General features: G+C 46.8%; 2 protein-coding genes across 2 annotated transcripts in view; one reads left to right on the forward strand and one right to left on the reverse strand.

Moving 5' to 3' along the window:
* Positions 1–18919, forward strand: part of LOC120019709 (centrosomal protein of 85 kDa-like) — a 67582-nt gene that overhangs the window by 25883 nt on the left and 22780 nt on the right. Inside the window, exons 3-4 of the mRNA XM_038963111.1 lie at positions 1292–2010; positions 17815–17900. Coding sequence (XP_038819039.1) covers positions 1292–2010; positions 17815–17900 — 805 coding nt within the window. The remainder of the gene's footprint in view (positions 1–1291; positions 2011–17814; positions 17901–18919) is intronic.
* Positions 6342–10223, reverse strand: LOC120019710 (cardiac phospholamban-like). Its single transcript, XM_038963112.1, has 2 exons — positions 10100–10223; positions 6342–6686 (listed from the first exon to the last, which is right to left on the reverse strand). Exon 2 carries the CDS (start codon positions 6501–6503, stop codon positions 6342–6344), a length of 162 nt encoding a protein of 53 aa, XP_038819040.1. The 5' UTR covers positions 6504–6686; positions 10100–10223.

Genomic DNA, 18919 nt, shown 5'->3' on the forward strand with positions numbered 1-18919 from the left:
CAGTTCTGTGCTTCCTGTACTAGAGGGCTCTGGGATGTTGGAGGACTGCCCTGTCACTCTCAGACTGCTCCTCTGTCTTCCTCTCTCTTGCCTGGTGGAAGATCACTGTCACTGCATGGTTTAGTTTAGCCAACTCCTCTGTGGTGTTAGTTACCATGCTAACAGTTTACCGCATTACAACGGATGACAAAAGAGTTGGCCCAGGCAGCGCTAAGACCATCCCAGGCTATTGTCCTCCTCCCACTCTGCCCCAGCTTCAGCCTCCTTTCTCCCTGTCACTGTGGCTTGCTCTCCCCTCCCTCTCCCTGTTCCTCCAACTCACCAGCCAGTCTACTTCCAATAAGTCTGGAAGGAGTAAATCCCTGCTCTGCTGCATTGCAGAGTCCTCTAGTTTTAATGAGATGCACGGAAGCCCCGGTGGAGGCTTTGATGCCTTAATATTAGTCTATTGGTGTAAATGAGGAAAGTTGGATATGGGCCACTGGTTGTTGCATCATTGCTATGATGTGCTTAAGTAATGGGCAGAACTTATAATTGGTGATGAGTCCGAGTTCAGCCCTGTCTATATACTCATGGCTAACTAGTGGCCTTCATGCTGAGGTACAGTAGAAGTATACGGTTTGGTTCATCCAATGATTAATGACAGTGTGACTTTAACATATGATGCTGTCATTCAATTTCAGACCTGCACTGGGGAGATAATTATCCGTGTCTTGCTTTGGTAGTTAGTCATGTTGGTTTAGAAGGGCCCAGCCATAGACACAGTCCTTTGTTTCCCCCGTGCTTCTTTGTGTGTGACTGGCCACATGTGTCTGTTCCATGAGCTGTGTCCTTCATTGCTCACGTTGCGTGATGCCCCTGAGGAAGCAGTGTTCCTAGTATGTCGTATAACACACAGACACACACACACACAGATCGTGGGTTATTCATGAGGAACATGGCAGATGAGCCCGGGGCTGACACTGTGGGCGGTGCCTCCACCCATATAGTAACACAGTAACACCCCTCCCGAACATCTGAGCCCTCCAGACAGACAGACTGCAGCTTTCTATGAACCAGGAACACATTTTCTAAAATAATAATGTTCAGTAGTATGAAATGGTTCTTGGGGCACACTGTGCAGTACTGTGTTCAGAATTGGAACACCCCTTTGTTACTAAATTCTACAGTCGTCAGGCAAGAAACTTCCCAAAAAGTTGTGGTCATGTATTATAGAAATGTATGTCATTTGGAATATGTAAGATAGTTGAACGAGTCCACCCACACACTGTTCCTCTCTCCTCTCCTCCAGACCATTCCAGCTCCAGCACCACCTTGTCCTTCCAGCCGCTGCGCTCCCAAGGTGCCCTCCCCACGGCCCACGTCATGCCCTCGCCCTCCTCCGGCTCCAAGCTCAGCACAGTGCCCTCCCCTGGGAGCAGCCCCTGGTCTTCATGCCAGCTGCCCTCGCCCCTCGACAGCCCCCTGGACATGAAGGACCCCCGGCCTGTCCGCCGCTGGTCCTCCCTCACCCGCCTCAGCCCCCAGGAGAAGACCATCCCCGGGGGCCGGGCCGCGTACCGCTCTGACGCCCATGGCTCCCTGGACAGAGGGATGCTCTACGGTTACAGACATGACCCTCTGGGCCCCACGGACCCCTACCTATCCCACCTGCACTCCCCAGGGGCCGAGGCCAGGTACAAGTACCCCCTGAGTACTAAGACAGACTCTCACTCTGCCTGCTCGTCCCCACTCAAACCCAACACCTTAGACCTGACCTACAGTGCCTTACCGGAGACCAAGCATCCTGGCGTCGGGCTGACGGTACCCAGCCAGAGGGGCCTACCACTGGGCCACCAGACAGTAGGAGGGTCCCCCATCCAGCCAGCAGTGAGGACCCAGATGTGGCTGAGTGAGCAGATGGAGTACCGGCCCCCCGGCCCCGGGCCAGAGCTGTGTGGGGCCCTGTCGGCCTGGCAACAGGAGCAGCAGCAGAGGGAGAGGCTACGGCAAGAGGCCGAGCTCAACCAGGTGAGAGGAGTGGATTGGGAAGTAGGCTACAGTTTCTGTTAGACAGCTAGTCAGGGGACTCTGTCAAGTAAATTGATGAGTGTTAGTTAGTTGTCATGGGTGTTAACCTTTCAGATTTTCAGCACAATATTGCCTGGAGTCTGTACTAAAAACTGGTGAAGATTTCCCTCCAAATTGTGAACCGCTTCATGTAGGACTAAATATGAGGGCATATTGCCCTCTGGTGGGCTTCTGAAGCATTGTCATTTTTCCTAAAGGCAAACAATACAAGATGGTCAGTGCTATCTGGAATCCTCGGGACGTCCCTACCCTAAATCCTAACCTTAACCCTAACTCTAACCTAATCCTTACCTTAACCATTTTAACTGTGAACTTCAATGGATTAGGGACGTCCCAAGGATCACGTTTTCAGGTTTTAATGTCACGTCCACAAGTACAGTAAAATGCCTTTCTTGCAAGCTCTAAACCAAACAATGCAATAATCAAAATCAAAGTAGTACTAAAAATAACATAAGGTAGAGCAAAAACACACGCAATTTTTTGTTGTTGAATAACACGAGAAAGTAAGTATGCTAAATACAGGGTCAGTTCCAATACCATATTTACAATGTGCAGGGATACTGGAGCGGTAGAGGTGGATCCCGGATTGCACCGATACAAGATACACATCCATTCCAGCATTTCCACGAAGGTTTATATAAAGTAGTTCACATTTTCAATGAAGACAGACAAACTCTTTATGGTTTGTGTGTTTTATCTTTATTTTATAACATTCTTTACAAAATGCGTTGTGGCGTAAGAAAGTGAACAGTGGAGCCAGTGCCTGCAGATAGACAACCGTTCTACAGTAGTTTCATCTTCAGAGAGCTAGAGCTGGACGTGTTTGGTGCATTTACTCTGTATTTATGTCTTAATCTGCCAAAATAAATGAGTCGAGTCTTACTACTGGGCACTAAAACATTTACAGCACACAATTATGTTAGGATATCGCATAACAATATTATATCTCTCACCGAACAGTTTACACTTACATACCCATTTTTATTGAGTGAAGAATGTGTTGTGAATATGCTAAAACTCATACTGTGTTCAAAAGCAACTGGACACAAAAAGATGAAAAGCAAACCGTCTCCAAAGGGACGGCCTAACTCAACAGTTACTCTGTGAGTGCAAGAGATTATATCACACCACAAAGGACTGATAACTTTAAAGGTCATATGCAGCTGTTTTTATCTCAACATCAAATCATTTCTGGGTAACAATTAAGTACCTAACTTGTGATTGTTTTCATTTAAAATGGTAAAAAAATTGCTTCTTAGCAAAGGGCAATTTCTCAAGCAAGAATTTTGCTGCAACTGTCTGGGAGTGGTCTGAGTGGGGAGGGGGAAACTGAAAATGAGCTGTTATTTTCAGAGACGTTTGGAACTCTTCTTTCTCATTGGTCTATTATCTAATTTACCGCATGGTGATGTCACCATAGAAGGCCAAAACTCCATCCAACCAAAACAGGCAGAAATTTTAGGCAATCCTTTCAAACAGCTCTAGGGCATTATCATCATTTTCACAATATTACAGTATTATTCCAACCTCATAGTGTGGAAATATATATATAAAACAGGAAATTCACGTTTTTGAATACACTGGGCCTTTAAAGATCGCATACTAGTTTGCCTAATTTCAGTTTATGTGGCAAACAAGAAAGTATAGTGTAGAGAATCATTGTACCGTCTAAACCGCTGTGAAATATATTTTCCATAACCAAAAATATTGTATTTTCAGCCGTTTGTAGCTGAAAAAGAAAGTAAAAGACAAAAAAATGGGAAGCATAGAAATAGCACACATACAACAGATTAGATTAGCTTTCAATCAGAATGACAGATCTATAACGCACATTTCTATGTGAATTGTGTAGGGTCACCCAAAAAAGTTACATATTGCAGCTTTAATCATTTTCAGTTCCATTTCATTTGTCAGTGGCATCATTCGTGTTCTGTGCTTTGGTCTTAATAGCTTTGAATAGTCTGACTGTGAGTGTAAAAGCTTTAAAGAGCTTGTTCTCTATGGCTCATATAAACCCATACGTAAAATGTATGCACGCATGACTGTTAGTCACTCTGGATAAAAGTGTCTGCTGAATGGCATACTTAAAAATAAACCATTGGCCAGAATGAAATGTGGTGCAGTTAGGTGATTCTACCACTAGGGGGAGGTCAGCTAAACAGAAGGAGAGCATGCTATTGATTCTCCCATGCCAACATTTTTTACATTCTCTACCATCGGTGGATGGAGCTTCATCCTCCTGTCATATTTTGAATCTTGTCGTCTCATGTTACCATCTCATGGAATCCCAGACTTTTCTTCTCTCCAAAAGCTCAAGATCTTGGATTCTAATCCAGCAGGTTCGCAGCCTTTATTCAGTGTTTTGATGGTGTGGATGAACAACTGTTGAATAGAAATTAGTCAAAGCCATGGTGTATTTATATGATCAAATCAGAGGTAGAGGGACTCCCATCAGACTCTGTGGCCCTTGGGGACTGGAATTGCTCAACCTAACTACTGTAAGCCATGAGGTCAGATGTCAGAGGTCAGCGGTTACATGAGCTTGACCAGGACAAGCATGAGGAGCAACACGATGACGATGAGCAGGAAGTTGAGCATCAGGTTGAGGCCGCGGTTGTTGACCAGATCCATGATGACACTCAACATGGAGAGGCTGGGTTCAGGCTGCAGATACCCCAGGCAGAGTGATCAATTTCTGGGCAAAGCTCTTCAGTTCGGGGGGGGGTGTCTTCTGGAAGGTTCCTCAGGAAGGCTAGTGATGGATGGATGATTGGATGGATGCAGATTACATCTCCCTGCTTAGCCCTCACTGAAGCTGTGGTGGTTGTTGGTTCAGCTACAGAGGTCTGAGAGGGAAAACAGGGGCCCAGTGAGAGACTGGTTCGCTTACGCAGACACACATATGATCACACACACACACACGCACACACACATATATACAAATCAGATTCCCTTGGGTTAACATTGTCAGTAAGTTTATTTCAGCAGTGCACTGTAGTGTGTCAGTATAGCCAGGTGGCAGTAGGGGGCTGTAGGTTAAGAGTCACTGTGAGGGATGACAGACGTACAGGAGGGTGACACGTGTGCACACAACTTTAACGTACACTCCCCTACGTATTTGTTTGGACAGTGAGGCTAAAAGGTTTAATTTGGCTCTATACTCCAGCATTTTGGATTTGAGGTCAAAAGTTTTATCAGGCGACAGTACAGAATGTCCCCTTTTTATTTCAGGGTATTTTCATACATATCTGTTTACCGTTTAGAAATGAAAGCACGTTATGTATCTAGTCCTCCCGCATTTGAAGGTGTCATAAGTATTTGAACCCATATTTTAGCAGGTCAGTTGACTGAGAACACGTTCTCATTTACAGCAACGACCTGGGGAATAGTGACAGGGGAGAGGAGGGGGGATGAATGAGCCAATTGTAAACCGGGGATGATTAGGTGACTGTGATGGTACTGTATACGGGCCAGATTGGGAATTCAGACAGGACACGGAGGTTAACTCCTCTACTCTTAGAATAGTGTATTCAATTTAGTCCAAAGTTTAGTGTTTGGTCCCATATTCCTGGCACGCAATGACCACATCATGCTTGTGACTCTACAAACTCGTTGGATGCATTTGCAGTTTGTTTTAGTATTGTGTGTGTTTCGGATGATGGTGCGCTCAATGATTGGTAAATCATTTATTGTGTCATTTTGGAGTCCCTTGTATTGTAAATAACAATAGAATATGTTTCTGAACACTTCTACATTAACGTGCGGGTGCTACCACGGTTACGGATAATCACGAATGAATCGTGAACAATGATGATTGAGAAAGTGACAGATGGGCAAAGATCATGCCGCCAAAACATGCTAGCCTCTCATTAGCGTTTTCTTTGGTGGGGTAGGATATTTATGCCCCTGTTACTTTAGCTTCACTGTGCAAATAAATATGTAGGGGAGTGTATACTGCATCTGGGAACAACAATCTTCTATTGCAACTCTCACACTGCAACTTTATAGTATTAAAGTGTCTGATTGTATAAGTCATTAAAATAAATCATGCAGAATTATTAGACTCTACAAAACAGTATATCTGATCTTATCCTACACTAATTCCTGCAAATTCAAAACCATTTGACAAAATATTAAGATAATCTCCATGTTTGCCACCCAATCCCCTCCCCTCCTCTCCCCTTTCATTGTCTGGCCCTCTTGAAGAGTGCATGGCCCTGTTGGGCTGTAGTGTGGCACCTGGCCCCTCCCGGCCCCCCCCCCCTCGGCCCTCACATCAACAACACGATGATGTAGATGAGCAGCAGGCAGATGAGGATGAGGCTGAAGTTGACAAAGAGCTCCTGCATGTTCTGCCTGGCCTGGGGGGGCACGTCCACCGCCATGGAGGCTCTGCGGATGGCCGAGCGCATCGTGTGCTGCACCTTATCCATGCTGGGGCTGGCTGGGGCTTGGGGCGGGCTCTGTGGGGTTGGGCGCTAGGCAGTGAGGGGCGAGAGCGTACTCTAGGACAGGTGGACAGAGGGGTGGTGCATAGGATGGAGAGTGGTGGCGGGGCGGTGACGGAGGGAGGTGAGAGAAGTGGTCCCAGGGCCCAGGGGTCTGGAGGAGCTGCGCTGGGGGGAGGGAGCAGCAGAGAAAGTGGAGTCAGTGAGCATGCAGAAAACAAAGACAAAGAAATACTGTTAACGGAGTCAGAATAACATTTTCAGTCACATTCAGTTTCATTAACAATTGGTTCAACTGGAGGGCAAGATACCCCACCCATCCCCTTCATGCCCAACAGTACGGCTGACCCTGTAAACAACACATTTCACTGCAGCTATCCAGTGTATGTTACAATACAACATCATTTTTTAATCTATATAATCAAACATCACTCACTTTGGGGCCCCATAACCTCAGGCCTTATAATCAATCACAGATCTCCTATCCCCACTGAGTCTGCTCTCTAGTGTCACGTGTTTGTACTGCTCTGCCCTCCTCTCAAGGTCAAAACAACAGAGAGGGGAGGATAATGGAATGATAATAAAATGGACTCCAACCTCCTGTCGTCTCCCATAATTCATTCCTCTCTATAAATGGCTGACTGGATTTGGCCGATCTTATCTGGGCTTATTCTGTGAAGGACGCACCGCAATGTTTTCTAAAAAGGAAACCGGTTTTGTACTTTTCTCTCAATGGGGTTCATAAGTTGTGAGTCGGAAGCTAGGTTTGAAGAGATGTTTGTACCCTGGATGGTGGCAGTTTGGTATTCATGGTGTATGTTACTTGTTTTTTTGTATATTTTGGTTAATTTTAATACTAGAATATTGTCAGGGTTCTTGAAGGATGCGATGCTTTAGCTCGATGATTTTATGTGGAATGTGTGTTTTCTATGTACTGTGACAGCTTTAGACATCATATAAATGAATAGCCCATTTCCCTGCTGGGTCTTTGACAACTCCAACATGGAAGTGAGTAGGTGCTGTACGTGGTGTGTCCTATTTGGCTCCACCGCATTCCCTCTGGCAGAATATGGAAGGAAAAACCTGCTGGAGATGACACGCCTTATCGGAACGCAGAACACTTCTAACTGGAGATGAAGCCATTCAAACCACCTCTAATCTCAGTGACGGTGAGGGTGCTGTTGGAGATATTACTGTGGCTAAAGCTGTCCTCCATTTTGTGTCGAGAATATACACACTGGATTGTGATCGTCAGAGCAGCCCTACTTCTCTCTAGTCCGTCCGCACAGGCCTTATCTCTTCTTCCAGAATCCTCTCTCCCCTCAGGGGCTCCTCAGTGACAGGCATGCCCGGGAAAGGTGAGGATCTGTGGGTCACTCTCCCAGCTTTGCCCCTGGTCCCTGCTGGTTCCCTGCCTCTCTGAGTCAGACTACCCATGGCCTGCTCCAGAGTAGAGGGGAGGGAGATGCAAGGCGAGGAGGCGGCCAGGCCCGCTGAAGACCTGCTGACAGCAGTTATCTGCCCGGCTCCAGCTATGTGCCAGCGGGTATTCTTAGGGCTGACCTTTGGCTATCTCAAAGAGGTGGAGTCCATTTCGACACTAGCCAAACCTAAACCCCTCTTTAAACATCCCTCTGACCTGACCTCGTGAACACCACCAGTGTGGAGGGAGGGGAAGTGCGCGTGCAAAGCATGGGTTGGGTGTAGGAGAGCGTGCGGATTTAATGGGTTAGGATGTAGAATCGGAGGAATCTCGCTAGAGTCCTGATAATGAGTCTGTGAGGATTAAGGGCCTTTCTTCTGTCCACTATAGCATCTAATACATCTCTGCTAAGAGATCATTATCTTTCTACATGTTTTGAGTCGTGTTGTTTTACGTTCCATTGTGGTTGAGAGGAATGCTAGGCTATACCCCGGTGTTCCAAGAAGATCACAGGAGCCCCCCAGCCTAAAAGGAACTGGAGGGTTCTGGGTAAGAGGGGTTACTAGTGAATGACGTCGGAGCCCAGGCTGGCACAAACATACCTCCCTCACCCTGGTCACATGACACATGGGTTTGCTTAACGCCCCATGCCTTCAGTGATGAGTGGCAATCAAGCGGCATGTCAACACCAAATGCCCCCAAGCCTTCAACTCTGGAGTGGTCAGGAGTTGTTCTCCTCATGTCAGGACAAGGGGATATGATAAGTTCATTAATAATAGCCTCTCCCCTGGCACTACTAAACATGTCACCGTCTACTCATTCACTGCCCCCTCGATTCACCCACCCACCCTTACAAGGGCATTCTGAAGGGGAGGCCAAGGACACAGCAGGATGAAATGACAAACTAATAGAGGCTGTTATTGAAACCCTATGGGGACGTTGTTTGGATTGTAAACCCAAACCCGCCATTCCTCTCCATGAAAGAGTGCACATGGAGCGACGGAGCCAGTGGGTGAAAAACAAAGCTGAACATGAAATCGAATCGAACCTAAGAAGGAAATCCTTCTGAAACCTGGCAGAAGCGTTCACAGGCCAATAATGTTCGTTTTAGTTTTTTTTTCTGCTCTCTTGGCGTAGTTCCTGTGAAAATGAGTCATCTGGAGGGAGAGGGAGGAAAGCTTTCAATGGGCTTGGCCCCCAGCACTGAACTTTCCATGATGGCATCACACAGCGATGCACAGGGAGCTGTGGGCATTGCTTTGGTTGTGTGGCCCAGGAGAGGGCATACGTGAAATGTTATACAGTCCCAATTACGGTACACATAGCAGTGTGAACAATGGTCAGTTGACAACCACAAAATGTCTGTTCTATTCAAACAAAATGTATCTTCATAACAGCCTCTTCCACCTGGTATTGAAATATAGGATTACAATGAATATGAGAAATGATTACCGGTAGATTCACTGCACTGAGGCAAGCTAGAGAGGGCCATTTTCATGATAAACCCATGTGATTTCCAGTTCTCTCCTCTAGTGTTGGTTGGTTGGTTGGCAGTAACCTTTCCCTGTCTACAGACTCCCTCTGTGTCCTGTCTGCTCATTTCAATCAATGCAAATTCCAGGCCTTTGCCAGATGCAAATGTGTGTGTTGTGGATAGGTCACGGCTAGCCTCGTGTGTGTGTGTGTGTGTGTGTGTGTGTGTGTGTGTGTGTGTGTGTGTGTGTTGTGGATAGGTCACGGCTAGCCTCTGGTGTGTGTGTGTGTGTGTGTGTGTGTGTGTGTGTGTGTGTGTGTGCGCACGCTGCTCTGTTTGTTTAGACAGTAGGACAGTTAAGTTCAGTACTACTCCATCCTAAACGTCAGGATACCTTTGTCTCAGGATATAGCCTTCATGACACACTATTGCGTATTGCAAGATCAATCAATGCTTGAGAGACAAATACAGTTGCTTAAGTATTCTGTGAGTCTTATCCATTTGAACTATTAGTGCTTGACCTTGTGAATAAATTATACTTAGGGAATTCTTTGGAGCCCCGCAGAAATGCATTGTTATTAGTTTCAAGGTAATGTCGATATCATCGTATAGCTGGAACAATATTACAATATTGCTTTCTTTACAGCACTTAAGTTGTCATTCTCGTCAGGCCTGTGCACTTACCTGCTCCAGTGGAGTGGATGGATAGATGGATGGATAGATGTTGATCTGGAGGTCACAGACCGTCTGGTGAGGAGGCTGGGAGAAAGGCTGTGGATTCAGCAGCAGCAGGCGAGGAGGTTCTCTGGCAGCACTCTACACTATGTCACCTTGTTTATGGGAGGAAAAGCAGATGGGCGGAGAGTAGAGAAGAGAGAGGGGGAGAGAGGGAAGGGAGAGAGAGGGATGTAGCTGCCTGGGGGAGTGGCATCGCTGCTATGTGGTCTGTTTATCCTTCCATTTTGGAAGAGGAGGGCACGGATGGGCAGAGCGGGCAAGCGGCCTCCCCTCTCTCACCTGGCTAGTACCACACGTTCTGAACAGGGTCTCTCTTCCCCTCTGCTGGAGGACCTAAACCATCTGAACCCTGAGGAGTTTGACCCGTGTGTCTTCACTGTCTCTATCAGGTCATACTTAGTCATTCTGAAATGGCAAACACAGGCTGATTGTCAGTCATGAAAGTGATGCGCAGCCACAGCTGAAAAAGCACAATGTTGTGGTTGCTGTGCTTCTTTTCTCTCTCAGGAGAGTTTCCGAGAATGAATCAATCCTCAGCCACGTCGCTTACTTGTTTCTTATTGAGAGTTTGTTCCCTTTCAGCTTTTCTGACTTCCGTTGTGTGTGTGCTTCCTAACCCGCATAGACTCTGTTTGTTTGGACTGTCTATTGCCGTTGCATGCAGTCAGTCCTCTCTGTGTTCCTGACTGTATCAGAGGAAACACAGTGGTCATCAATCTCTCCAGGGGCTCTGAATCTGAAAATCTTTCCTGCACAGTTTTCAGCCCCAAAACAGAAACAAATCCTGCCTTTTCGGCCCTCTGCTCTTCCTTAAAAGGAGCGTTTAGCTGGGTCTTGACTCGATCAAAACAAGCTCAGAATAGTGCATTTTTTATATGGCCGTTGCTTTGAAGAAGGAGGAAGGACGACGGGGGGCGAACGAAGTTGGGACGACATGCTTTGTCCCTTTTTTCTCTGGCTTGGGTGGTACTGTTCTTGGAACACCTGGCACCCCCTCATGCGGTGGCACAGGTATGCCCACACAGGTGTCGGATGCCAGCGGTCGGTGCCCTTCATTAGAGGTTTAATAAAGCATTACGCATTTGAGCTGTTTACCGATTGTACTCTCCACACACACACACACACACAGATACATACATACATACATACATACATACATACATACATACATACATACATACATACATACATACATACATACATACATACATACATACATACATACATACATACATACATACATACAGTACATGCATTCATACACACACACTCCATTTATACCTACTGTGTCTCTGCACGGCATTCTCCCAAACCCTCTCATCATCATCTGTTTACATCAACGATGTCACTCTCGCTGCTGGTGATTCTTTGATCCACCTCTACGCAGACGACACCATTCTGTATACCTCTGGCCCTTCGTTGGACACTGTGTTAACTAACCTCCAGACGAGCTTCAATGCCATACAACTCTCCTTACGGGGCCTCCAACTGCTCTTAAATGCAAGTAAAACTAAATGCATGCTCTTCAACCATTCGCTGCCTGCACCTGCCCGCCTGTCCAGCATCACTACTCTGGACGGTTCTGACTTAGAATATGTGGACAACTACAAATACCTAGGTGTCTGGTTAGACTGTAAACTCTCCTTCTAGACTCACATTAAACATCTCCAATCCAAAATTAAATCTAGAATCGGCTTCCTATTTCGCAACAAAGCATCCTTCACTCATGCTGCCAAACATACCCTCGTAAAACTGACCATCCTACCGATCCTTGACTTCGGCGATGTCATTTACAAAATAGTCTCCAACACTCTACTCAACAAATTGGATGCAGTCTATCACAGTGCCATCCGTTTTGTCACCAAAGCCCCATTTACTACCCACCACTGTGACCTGTACGCTCTCGTTGGCTGGCCCTCGCTTCATACTTGCCGCCAAACTCACTGGCTCCAGGTCATCTACAAGTCTCTGCTAGGTAAAGTAACTCTGTGTTGTTGTTTTTGTCGCACTGCTTTGCTTTATCTTGGCCAGGTCGCAGTTGCAAATGAGAACTTGTTCTCAACTAGCCTACCTGGTGAAATAAAAAAAATTGTATACAAAAAAAAAAAATCTGCTCCGTATCCATTACATGAGAGAGAACTTCTTCAATGCTGAGAGAGAGAGAGAGAGAGAGAGAGAGAGAGAGAGAGAGAGAGAGAGAGAGAGAGAGAGAGAGAGAGAGAGAGAGAGAGAGAGAGAGAGAGAGAAATCCAAATAGCCACATCTATAATGGAAGCTGTTGATGTTGTTTAGCTAGTTCATTAAAGTCTAAGCACAGCATGGGTCTCTCGTTAACTGTGGCCTTCTGTGGGCTTTGGGGTTAGTTGGAAACCTGTGTTCAGTGCATATAGCAGCCATGTGTATGCTTACACAGAGAGAGGCAGGTACTAAGGGCCAGGACGGGCCACGGTGAGCTGCAGCTGGCGTGTCCTCTGGCTGTATGTGTGTCAAGGCCATGCTCTATGCTTTAAGGGCCCGATTCCGACTTAGGAAATGACGCCTTTCCTAAGCACTTCTCAGTAGTTGGTATTCAGACTTCCCTTTAGAAGGTGCGTAACAGGCTTGGTAGAGGTGGGTCCCTTGCGCTCGCTGAATAAATGTGGTGGAATTATGATGGAATTAAGTCAAAGTCAGAATATGGTGTATCTGCAGACACACCTTCATTTCTTAGATGTACACCCCGAATGTATACCCGTCGCAAGACCCACTGCTTATTAATAAAACCCTCTTAGGCCTCACTCCCCCCTATCTGATATATCTACTGCAGCTCTCATCCTCCACATACAACACCCGTTCTGCCAGTCACATTCTGTTAAAGGTCCCCAAAGCACACACATCCCTGGGTCGCTCGTCTTTTCAGTTCACTGCAGCGAGCGACTGGATTGTGCTTCAAAAAACACTCAAACTGGACAGTTTTATCTCCATCTCTTCATTCAAAGACTCAATCATGGACACTCTTACTGACAGTTGTGGCTGCTTCGCGTGATGTATTGTTGTCTTTACCTTCTTGCCCTGTGTGCTGTTGTCTGTGCCCAATAATGTTTGTGACATGTTTTGTGCTGCTGCCATGTTGTGTTTCTACCATGCTGTGTTTTCATGTGTTGCTGCCATGCTATGTTGTCGTCTTAGGTCTCTCTTTATGTAGTGTTGTGGTGTCTCTCTTGTTGTGATGTGTGTTTTGTCCTATATTTTTATTTATATTTCCAGCCCCCGTCCCCCGCAGGAGGCTTCTTCTGGTTGGCCGTCATTGTAAATAAGAATTTGTTCTTAGCTGACTTGCCTAGTTAAATAAAGGTTAAATAAAACATTTAAAAATACAAATGTAAAGGTAAAGTCTAATGCATTTGCAATGCTCAGATCACGGCAGTCCCAATGTATCCCCACTAGGGTAGGAGAGGTGGAGGGGGAGGTGTGTGTCAGTGTGCAAGGCTGGGAGAGAGTGCTGAAAGCTGGGGTGTCTGCACTGGAGGGCCCTGGAAGGAGGGCGGCAGGGGCGATAACGTTCTAGGAATTGGCAGCAGATTAGCTGTGCTATGTGATAGAGTGGCGCTCGCCTCGCCACGGCAGTAGCCAGGGGATAGAGAGAGAGAGAGAGACTCAGAAAGAGGTAAAGAGAGAGACTCAGAAAGAGGTAAATAGGGAGAGAGAGAGAAAGGTGAGAGGAGCTAGAGAGAGAGAGAGAGAGAGAGAATATGGCTTGTCTCTCTGCTCCATATTGCCCCACCATACTACAGTATAATGAGTCAGCCTGCCTGCTTGCCTGCCTGCCTGTCAGGTCTCCAGGGCCCTCCTAGACGACCTCCTCTCCAGCAGTGAGACAGAGAGATGGACAGAGCGAGCTACAGTTATTAGCCTGCTTGGCTCCCAGGTGTCATTTAGTCAGGCATCTCCACAAGAATTCATTGGGAACAAAGTTGTGTTGTTCCCAATGTGCCAGGTTCATTTTAATTGGTAACATAGATGCAGCTGAAACCAGGCCCAAAGCCAAATGCTGACCTCGACTGGTGATGGAGAGAGTGGAGAGAGACAGGCTAGGCCGTTTCTGTTGGAAAATTAGAACATTTAACAAATTCTACTCAATTTAAATGGATGCAATTAAAGATTGTAGGGCTAAATCCAGGACTACAGTACATAATATGTAGGCCTAGTAGAAGTGTGAGAAAGCTAGTGAGAGATTTGGTAAATCTAGCTAGTGAGATGTAGTAGCAGTAGGTGCTAACAAGCTAGCAAGTCCACCTCAGGGCTAACCTGGGTCATAGCCGTTACATGTAACTCAAGCCTCGCTATGCTAACTAGCCAATAGCACCTTTGACCAGTGGGCCTAATAGATTTACCTACAGCAGCAAACAGACCGTTTGCTGCTGTAATCTGATCTGATCCTTTAAATTAACTGTCCAGTGAAAATCTCACTTTCAGAAGTTCATATTTTGTTAACTCATACCCAAATAATGTTGTTGACTCATCCTATACTCCTATTTGTCAAAGCATAAAATGGAAGAAAAACACCCCGCCTCAAACTTGCATCTCAAACAGACCGTTTCAAAAATGCTTGCTATTTCCTGATAGAGTATGATGTCATACTCCTGAGGAGGATGAGCTGGCCAATCAGCGGCCTGGAGGACGATGTGCTGGCCAATCAGCGGTCTACTCGCGTTAATATTTTTAACGACTGGTATACGCCCACACCATTCCAACAAAGAAAAGCTGCTTTTTAACATACTTAATTGAACACTTTTTAAAGGAAAACTATTTCACTCATATTGTAAGCAATTATAGGTCATATTTCAGAAAAATCGGGAAACACTGGACAGTTACTTTAAGTAATAAGCTCTGCCAGGAAGATAGTCTTTTGACAGGATTAAAGACCACCTCCCAGTAAGAATGCTTTGAACTTGAAATACACTGGCGTATGTGGGACACATTATAAAAGATGATTCGGTTTCTGGTTCGTTAGTTTGGTGTGTGCATGCCTGTGTGTGGGTGTGTGCGTGTTTCCATCTTCCTGTGTGGTACAGATGAATAAACCCAGCTCCCCAGGCATCTAAATGAAACTGTCTTGTCGTTTGGCAGAGTTCAGCAGGCAGCAGCACAGTATAATGTCTGGGTCTGTCTGGGAGCAGCTGTTGCTGTTACTGCATTTCAACTGTAATTGGTTGAAATGACTGTGTGGAGGAAGAAAGCGACAATATGGTCATTAGGTGGAACACTGAAAAACCTGTTGCCGGACAACCGGAGATATACAGTATGCTCCTGCTCTAGGTCTAGTGACAACGTGAGGGAGCCTGATACTGGGTCTAGGGCCTGGTGCTGGGAGTAGGCTTCCTCTGGTATTAAACCAATGAAGAAAGAGTGTGTGGTGCGGGGTTAGCAGGCATGCAGTGATAACATCACCCCTGCTGCGCCCATGGCCATGACCTCAGTCAGAGGGCGGTGGGTGTTGCTTTGTGTTGGGCTTTGCTATCAGCTGGTGGGGACAGCTATGCCCCAGATCAGCCATTCATCCCTAATGTTAAAGTAAATCCCCCCCAGCCCAAGAGCCTCCGACTGCATGGCGACAAACTAACTGCACCCCACCCACCTTCTCTTAACATACTCTCTCTCTCTCGCTCGCTCTGTCTTTCTCTTTCTATAAACTTGGCAGGCAAGTGGACAGCTTCTCTTTCACCATTAATTCCCTGAGAAAGGCCTCCAGCGTACAATGCCATTTCATTTTTAGCACATACTAATGCACAAACTTGACCGTCATTTTCATGATTTTTTCATGCTGACTTCCGCTCCCTGGGTGGTGTTCCTGCTCCCTGAAGGCTGTAGTGGCAGTTTGGTGCTCTGCCGTCCCCAGAGACACACTGAGTGTCCTCTACACAGGCGACACCTCCTCAGTTTGTCATGCTCGCTATTTAGGTTGGGTTTAGACCAGCCTAAAACAAAAGAGAGTCGGAGCTTCCCTCCGTTTCCTCTGCAGAAAAACACATAAACCATCATGTGTGGTGATATTGTGATGAGAGGGCCGAAGCCAGCAGTGGGATCCAGAATTCAGGCCAGTCCCTGTGGGCCCCACTGGCCTATCCTGTCTTACCCTGGCCTGTCCTGGCTTGGCCTCCTCATACAGTGTTGTGGGAACTCCCCATGTTTCCCTCCAGCTTGTTTGTTGTCAGTACAGCAGTGTCCCTACCTTTTTATTGGGGCCCTTTTGTAATATCTCCTATCTGCTGAGTTCTGAGAGCCCATGTGTACTAGCTTATCTTACCAGGATACAGTGGACACGTCTCTGCTTGTTTCTGCCCGCTGCTGTGGCCACAGTCACACAATGGTTTGTTAAAAATAGGCTACGCTATGTGAAGTGGATCTGGAGTCAGGGACGGATGGATGTCTGCCAGTGGAGGCTGCTCAGGGGAGGACGGCTCATAATAATGGCTGGAACGGAGCGAATGGAATGGCATCAAACCATGTGTTTGATGTATTTGATACCATTCCACTGATTTCCCCTCCAGCCATTACCACGAGCCCGTCCTCCCCAATTAAGGTGCCACCAATCTCCTGTGATGTCTTCCTACCCTGGTTCCTATCAGGGCGTGGGGGGGGGGGGCAAAGCCTCACAGGAGGGGGTCCTTTTACCAGGGCTAGAGAGACCGAGAGAAGAGCTGTGCAGCTGATATCTAGGGCATTAATAGGAGAGGTATTTTTAACCTGGTGGCAGGCAGGGCAACTCAAAGTCCGACTGTCACTGGAGAAGAAAAAAAATGAACAGACAATAACCGAAGGGTTACACGCATCAGATAAGCAGAACGCAGTATGTGGTAATGGCTCTTGTGTCCAGGATCCATATGATTGGTGTGCATTGTTTGTGCACATAGCGCCATAGCACCACCATACCACCCGTGACTAAGCCTGAAGTCTGTTGTAGACACACTGTCCAGTCCACCATATTAGAATACCTATGGGATTCTTCAGGGTTTCAGATATGGTTTGAGAGTATAGAAATAAAGGCGTAGATGTTGCAACCTCCTAACCTTCAATCTTATGGAGACTGAGACCAGATTATAATAGTAAGGGATCTGTTCAGTAACTGAATTTGTCCAATAGGAACACCCATTTTCATCTTTCCGATTCAAATGATTTTCTATTTCATGCCTACTGAACGTGATATGTCTGTCTCTGCCCTGTGCCCCTGTGCCCCTGCAGTAGTAGATAGTGAGGACATACCTGACCCATATCGTGATCCCTGTGACAGCTTCTTACCAGGGCCCCTGCAGCAGCCCAGCCATCTGGCACAGAGACCTTGTTATGCTATAGGAGATTAGTCACTCACTGATGCAATGTTGAAGAGACGCCCGCCCAAACGGCCTGTCCGTGACACCCTACCCACACTCCTGTATAGAGGAGGGCTATAAAGGATATACTGTTGGAATGTGTGAAGGCCCAGCGCTTGCAGATAAGCTGTGGCTCATGTCTTTGTATAGGGACTACATTTAGGTTATAAATGTGAAATGGCATTATGGTGTCTCTTAGTTAAATCTTTAGTTTGATTATAATGAAGATAATGACAACGATGACAAACGATGTGGATCTGCTTGTTGAGTAGATGTTAAGTGTGCTGACCGATGTGTGTGTTTCCTGTGCAGATGCTGGGCGGAGCCTCCCTTCCTGTGAACACGCTGGTGAAGATCAAAGAGGGCCTTCTGCGACAGAGAGAGCTGGAGATTGACAGGTCAGAAATGCACGGCAGAGGACAGGGGCGTTTAAAACCAGCAGAGGTGCAGTAGTGAGTCATTGGGCCAAGCAGGGGAATTCATTTAGGCTGGAGGAAAAAAAACACCAAAACAATTCTAGGAGAAACACATCTGAATCTTAGCATTATTATATTGGACCAAGGCTTCTGAGCAGCAAATGTACACAGTCGGACTGAGTCAGTATGTACCTCATTATATTCCAGCACGGTGTCTGACTCTGTTCGTCACATTGGAAGGAAAGAACATTCCGTGAGTGTCCCTTCTGGTTGCTATTGCCCGGTGGACAGTTAGAGCACTGCAGTCTCTCAGTCTTTGACATCCTTTATTCATTTCTATGGGCCACACAGTGTCACTGTCAACCCAGCCGAGGCATGTACACACACACACACACTGTCACTGTCAACCCAGCCGAGGCATGTACACACACACACACTGTCACTGTCAACCCAGCCGAGGCATGTACACACACACACACTGTCACTGTCAACCCAGCCGAGGCATGTACACACACACATACTGTCACTGTCAACCCAGCCGAGGCATGTACACACACACACATACTGTCACTGTCAACCCAGCCGAGGCATGTACACACACACACACACTGTCACTGTCAACCCAGCCGAGGCATGTACACACACACACACACTGTCACTGTCAACCCAGCCGAGGCATGTACACACACACACACTGTCACTGTCAACCCAGCCGAGGCATGTACACACACACATACACACACACACACTGTCACTGTCAACCCAGCCGAGGCATGTACACACACACATACACACACACACACTGTCACTGTCAACCCAGCCGAGGCATGCACACACACACACATACACACACACACTGTCAACTCAGCCGAGGAATGTACACACACTGTCACTGTCAACCCAGCCGAGGCATGTACACACACACACACACACACACTGTCAACCCAGCCGAGGCATGTATACACACACATACACACACACACTGTCACTGTCAACCCAGC

The sequence above is a fragment of the Salvelinus namaycush genome, chromosome 24 (genome assembly GCF_016432855.1).
Source record: "Salvelinus namaycush isolate Seneca chromosome 24, SaNama_1.0, whole genome shotgun sequence".
NCBI classification, from domain to species: Eukaryota; Metazoa; Chordata; class Actinopteri; order Salmoniformes; family Salmonidae; genus Salvelinus; species Salvelinus namaycush.

Excerpts from the sequence above, each read along its gene's own strand:
- LOC120019710 (XM_038963112.1), bottom strand. The coding sequence starts at position 6,503 with ATGGATAAGGTGCAGCACACGATGCGCTCGGCCATCCGCAGAGCCTCC.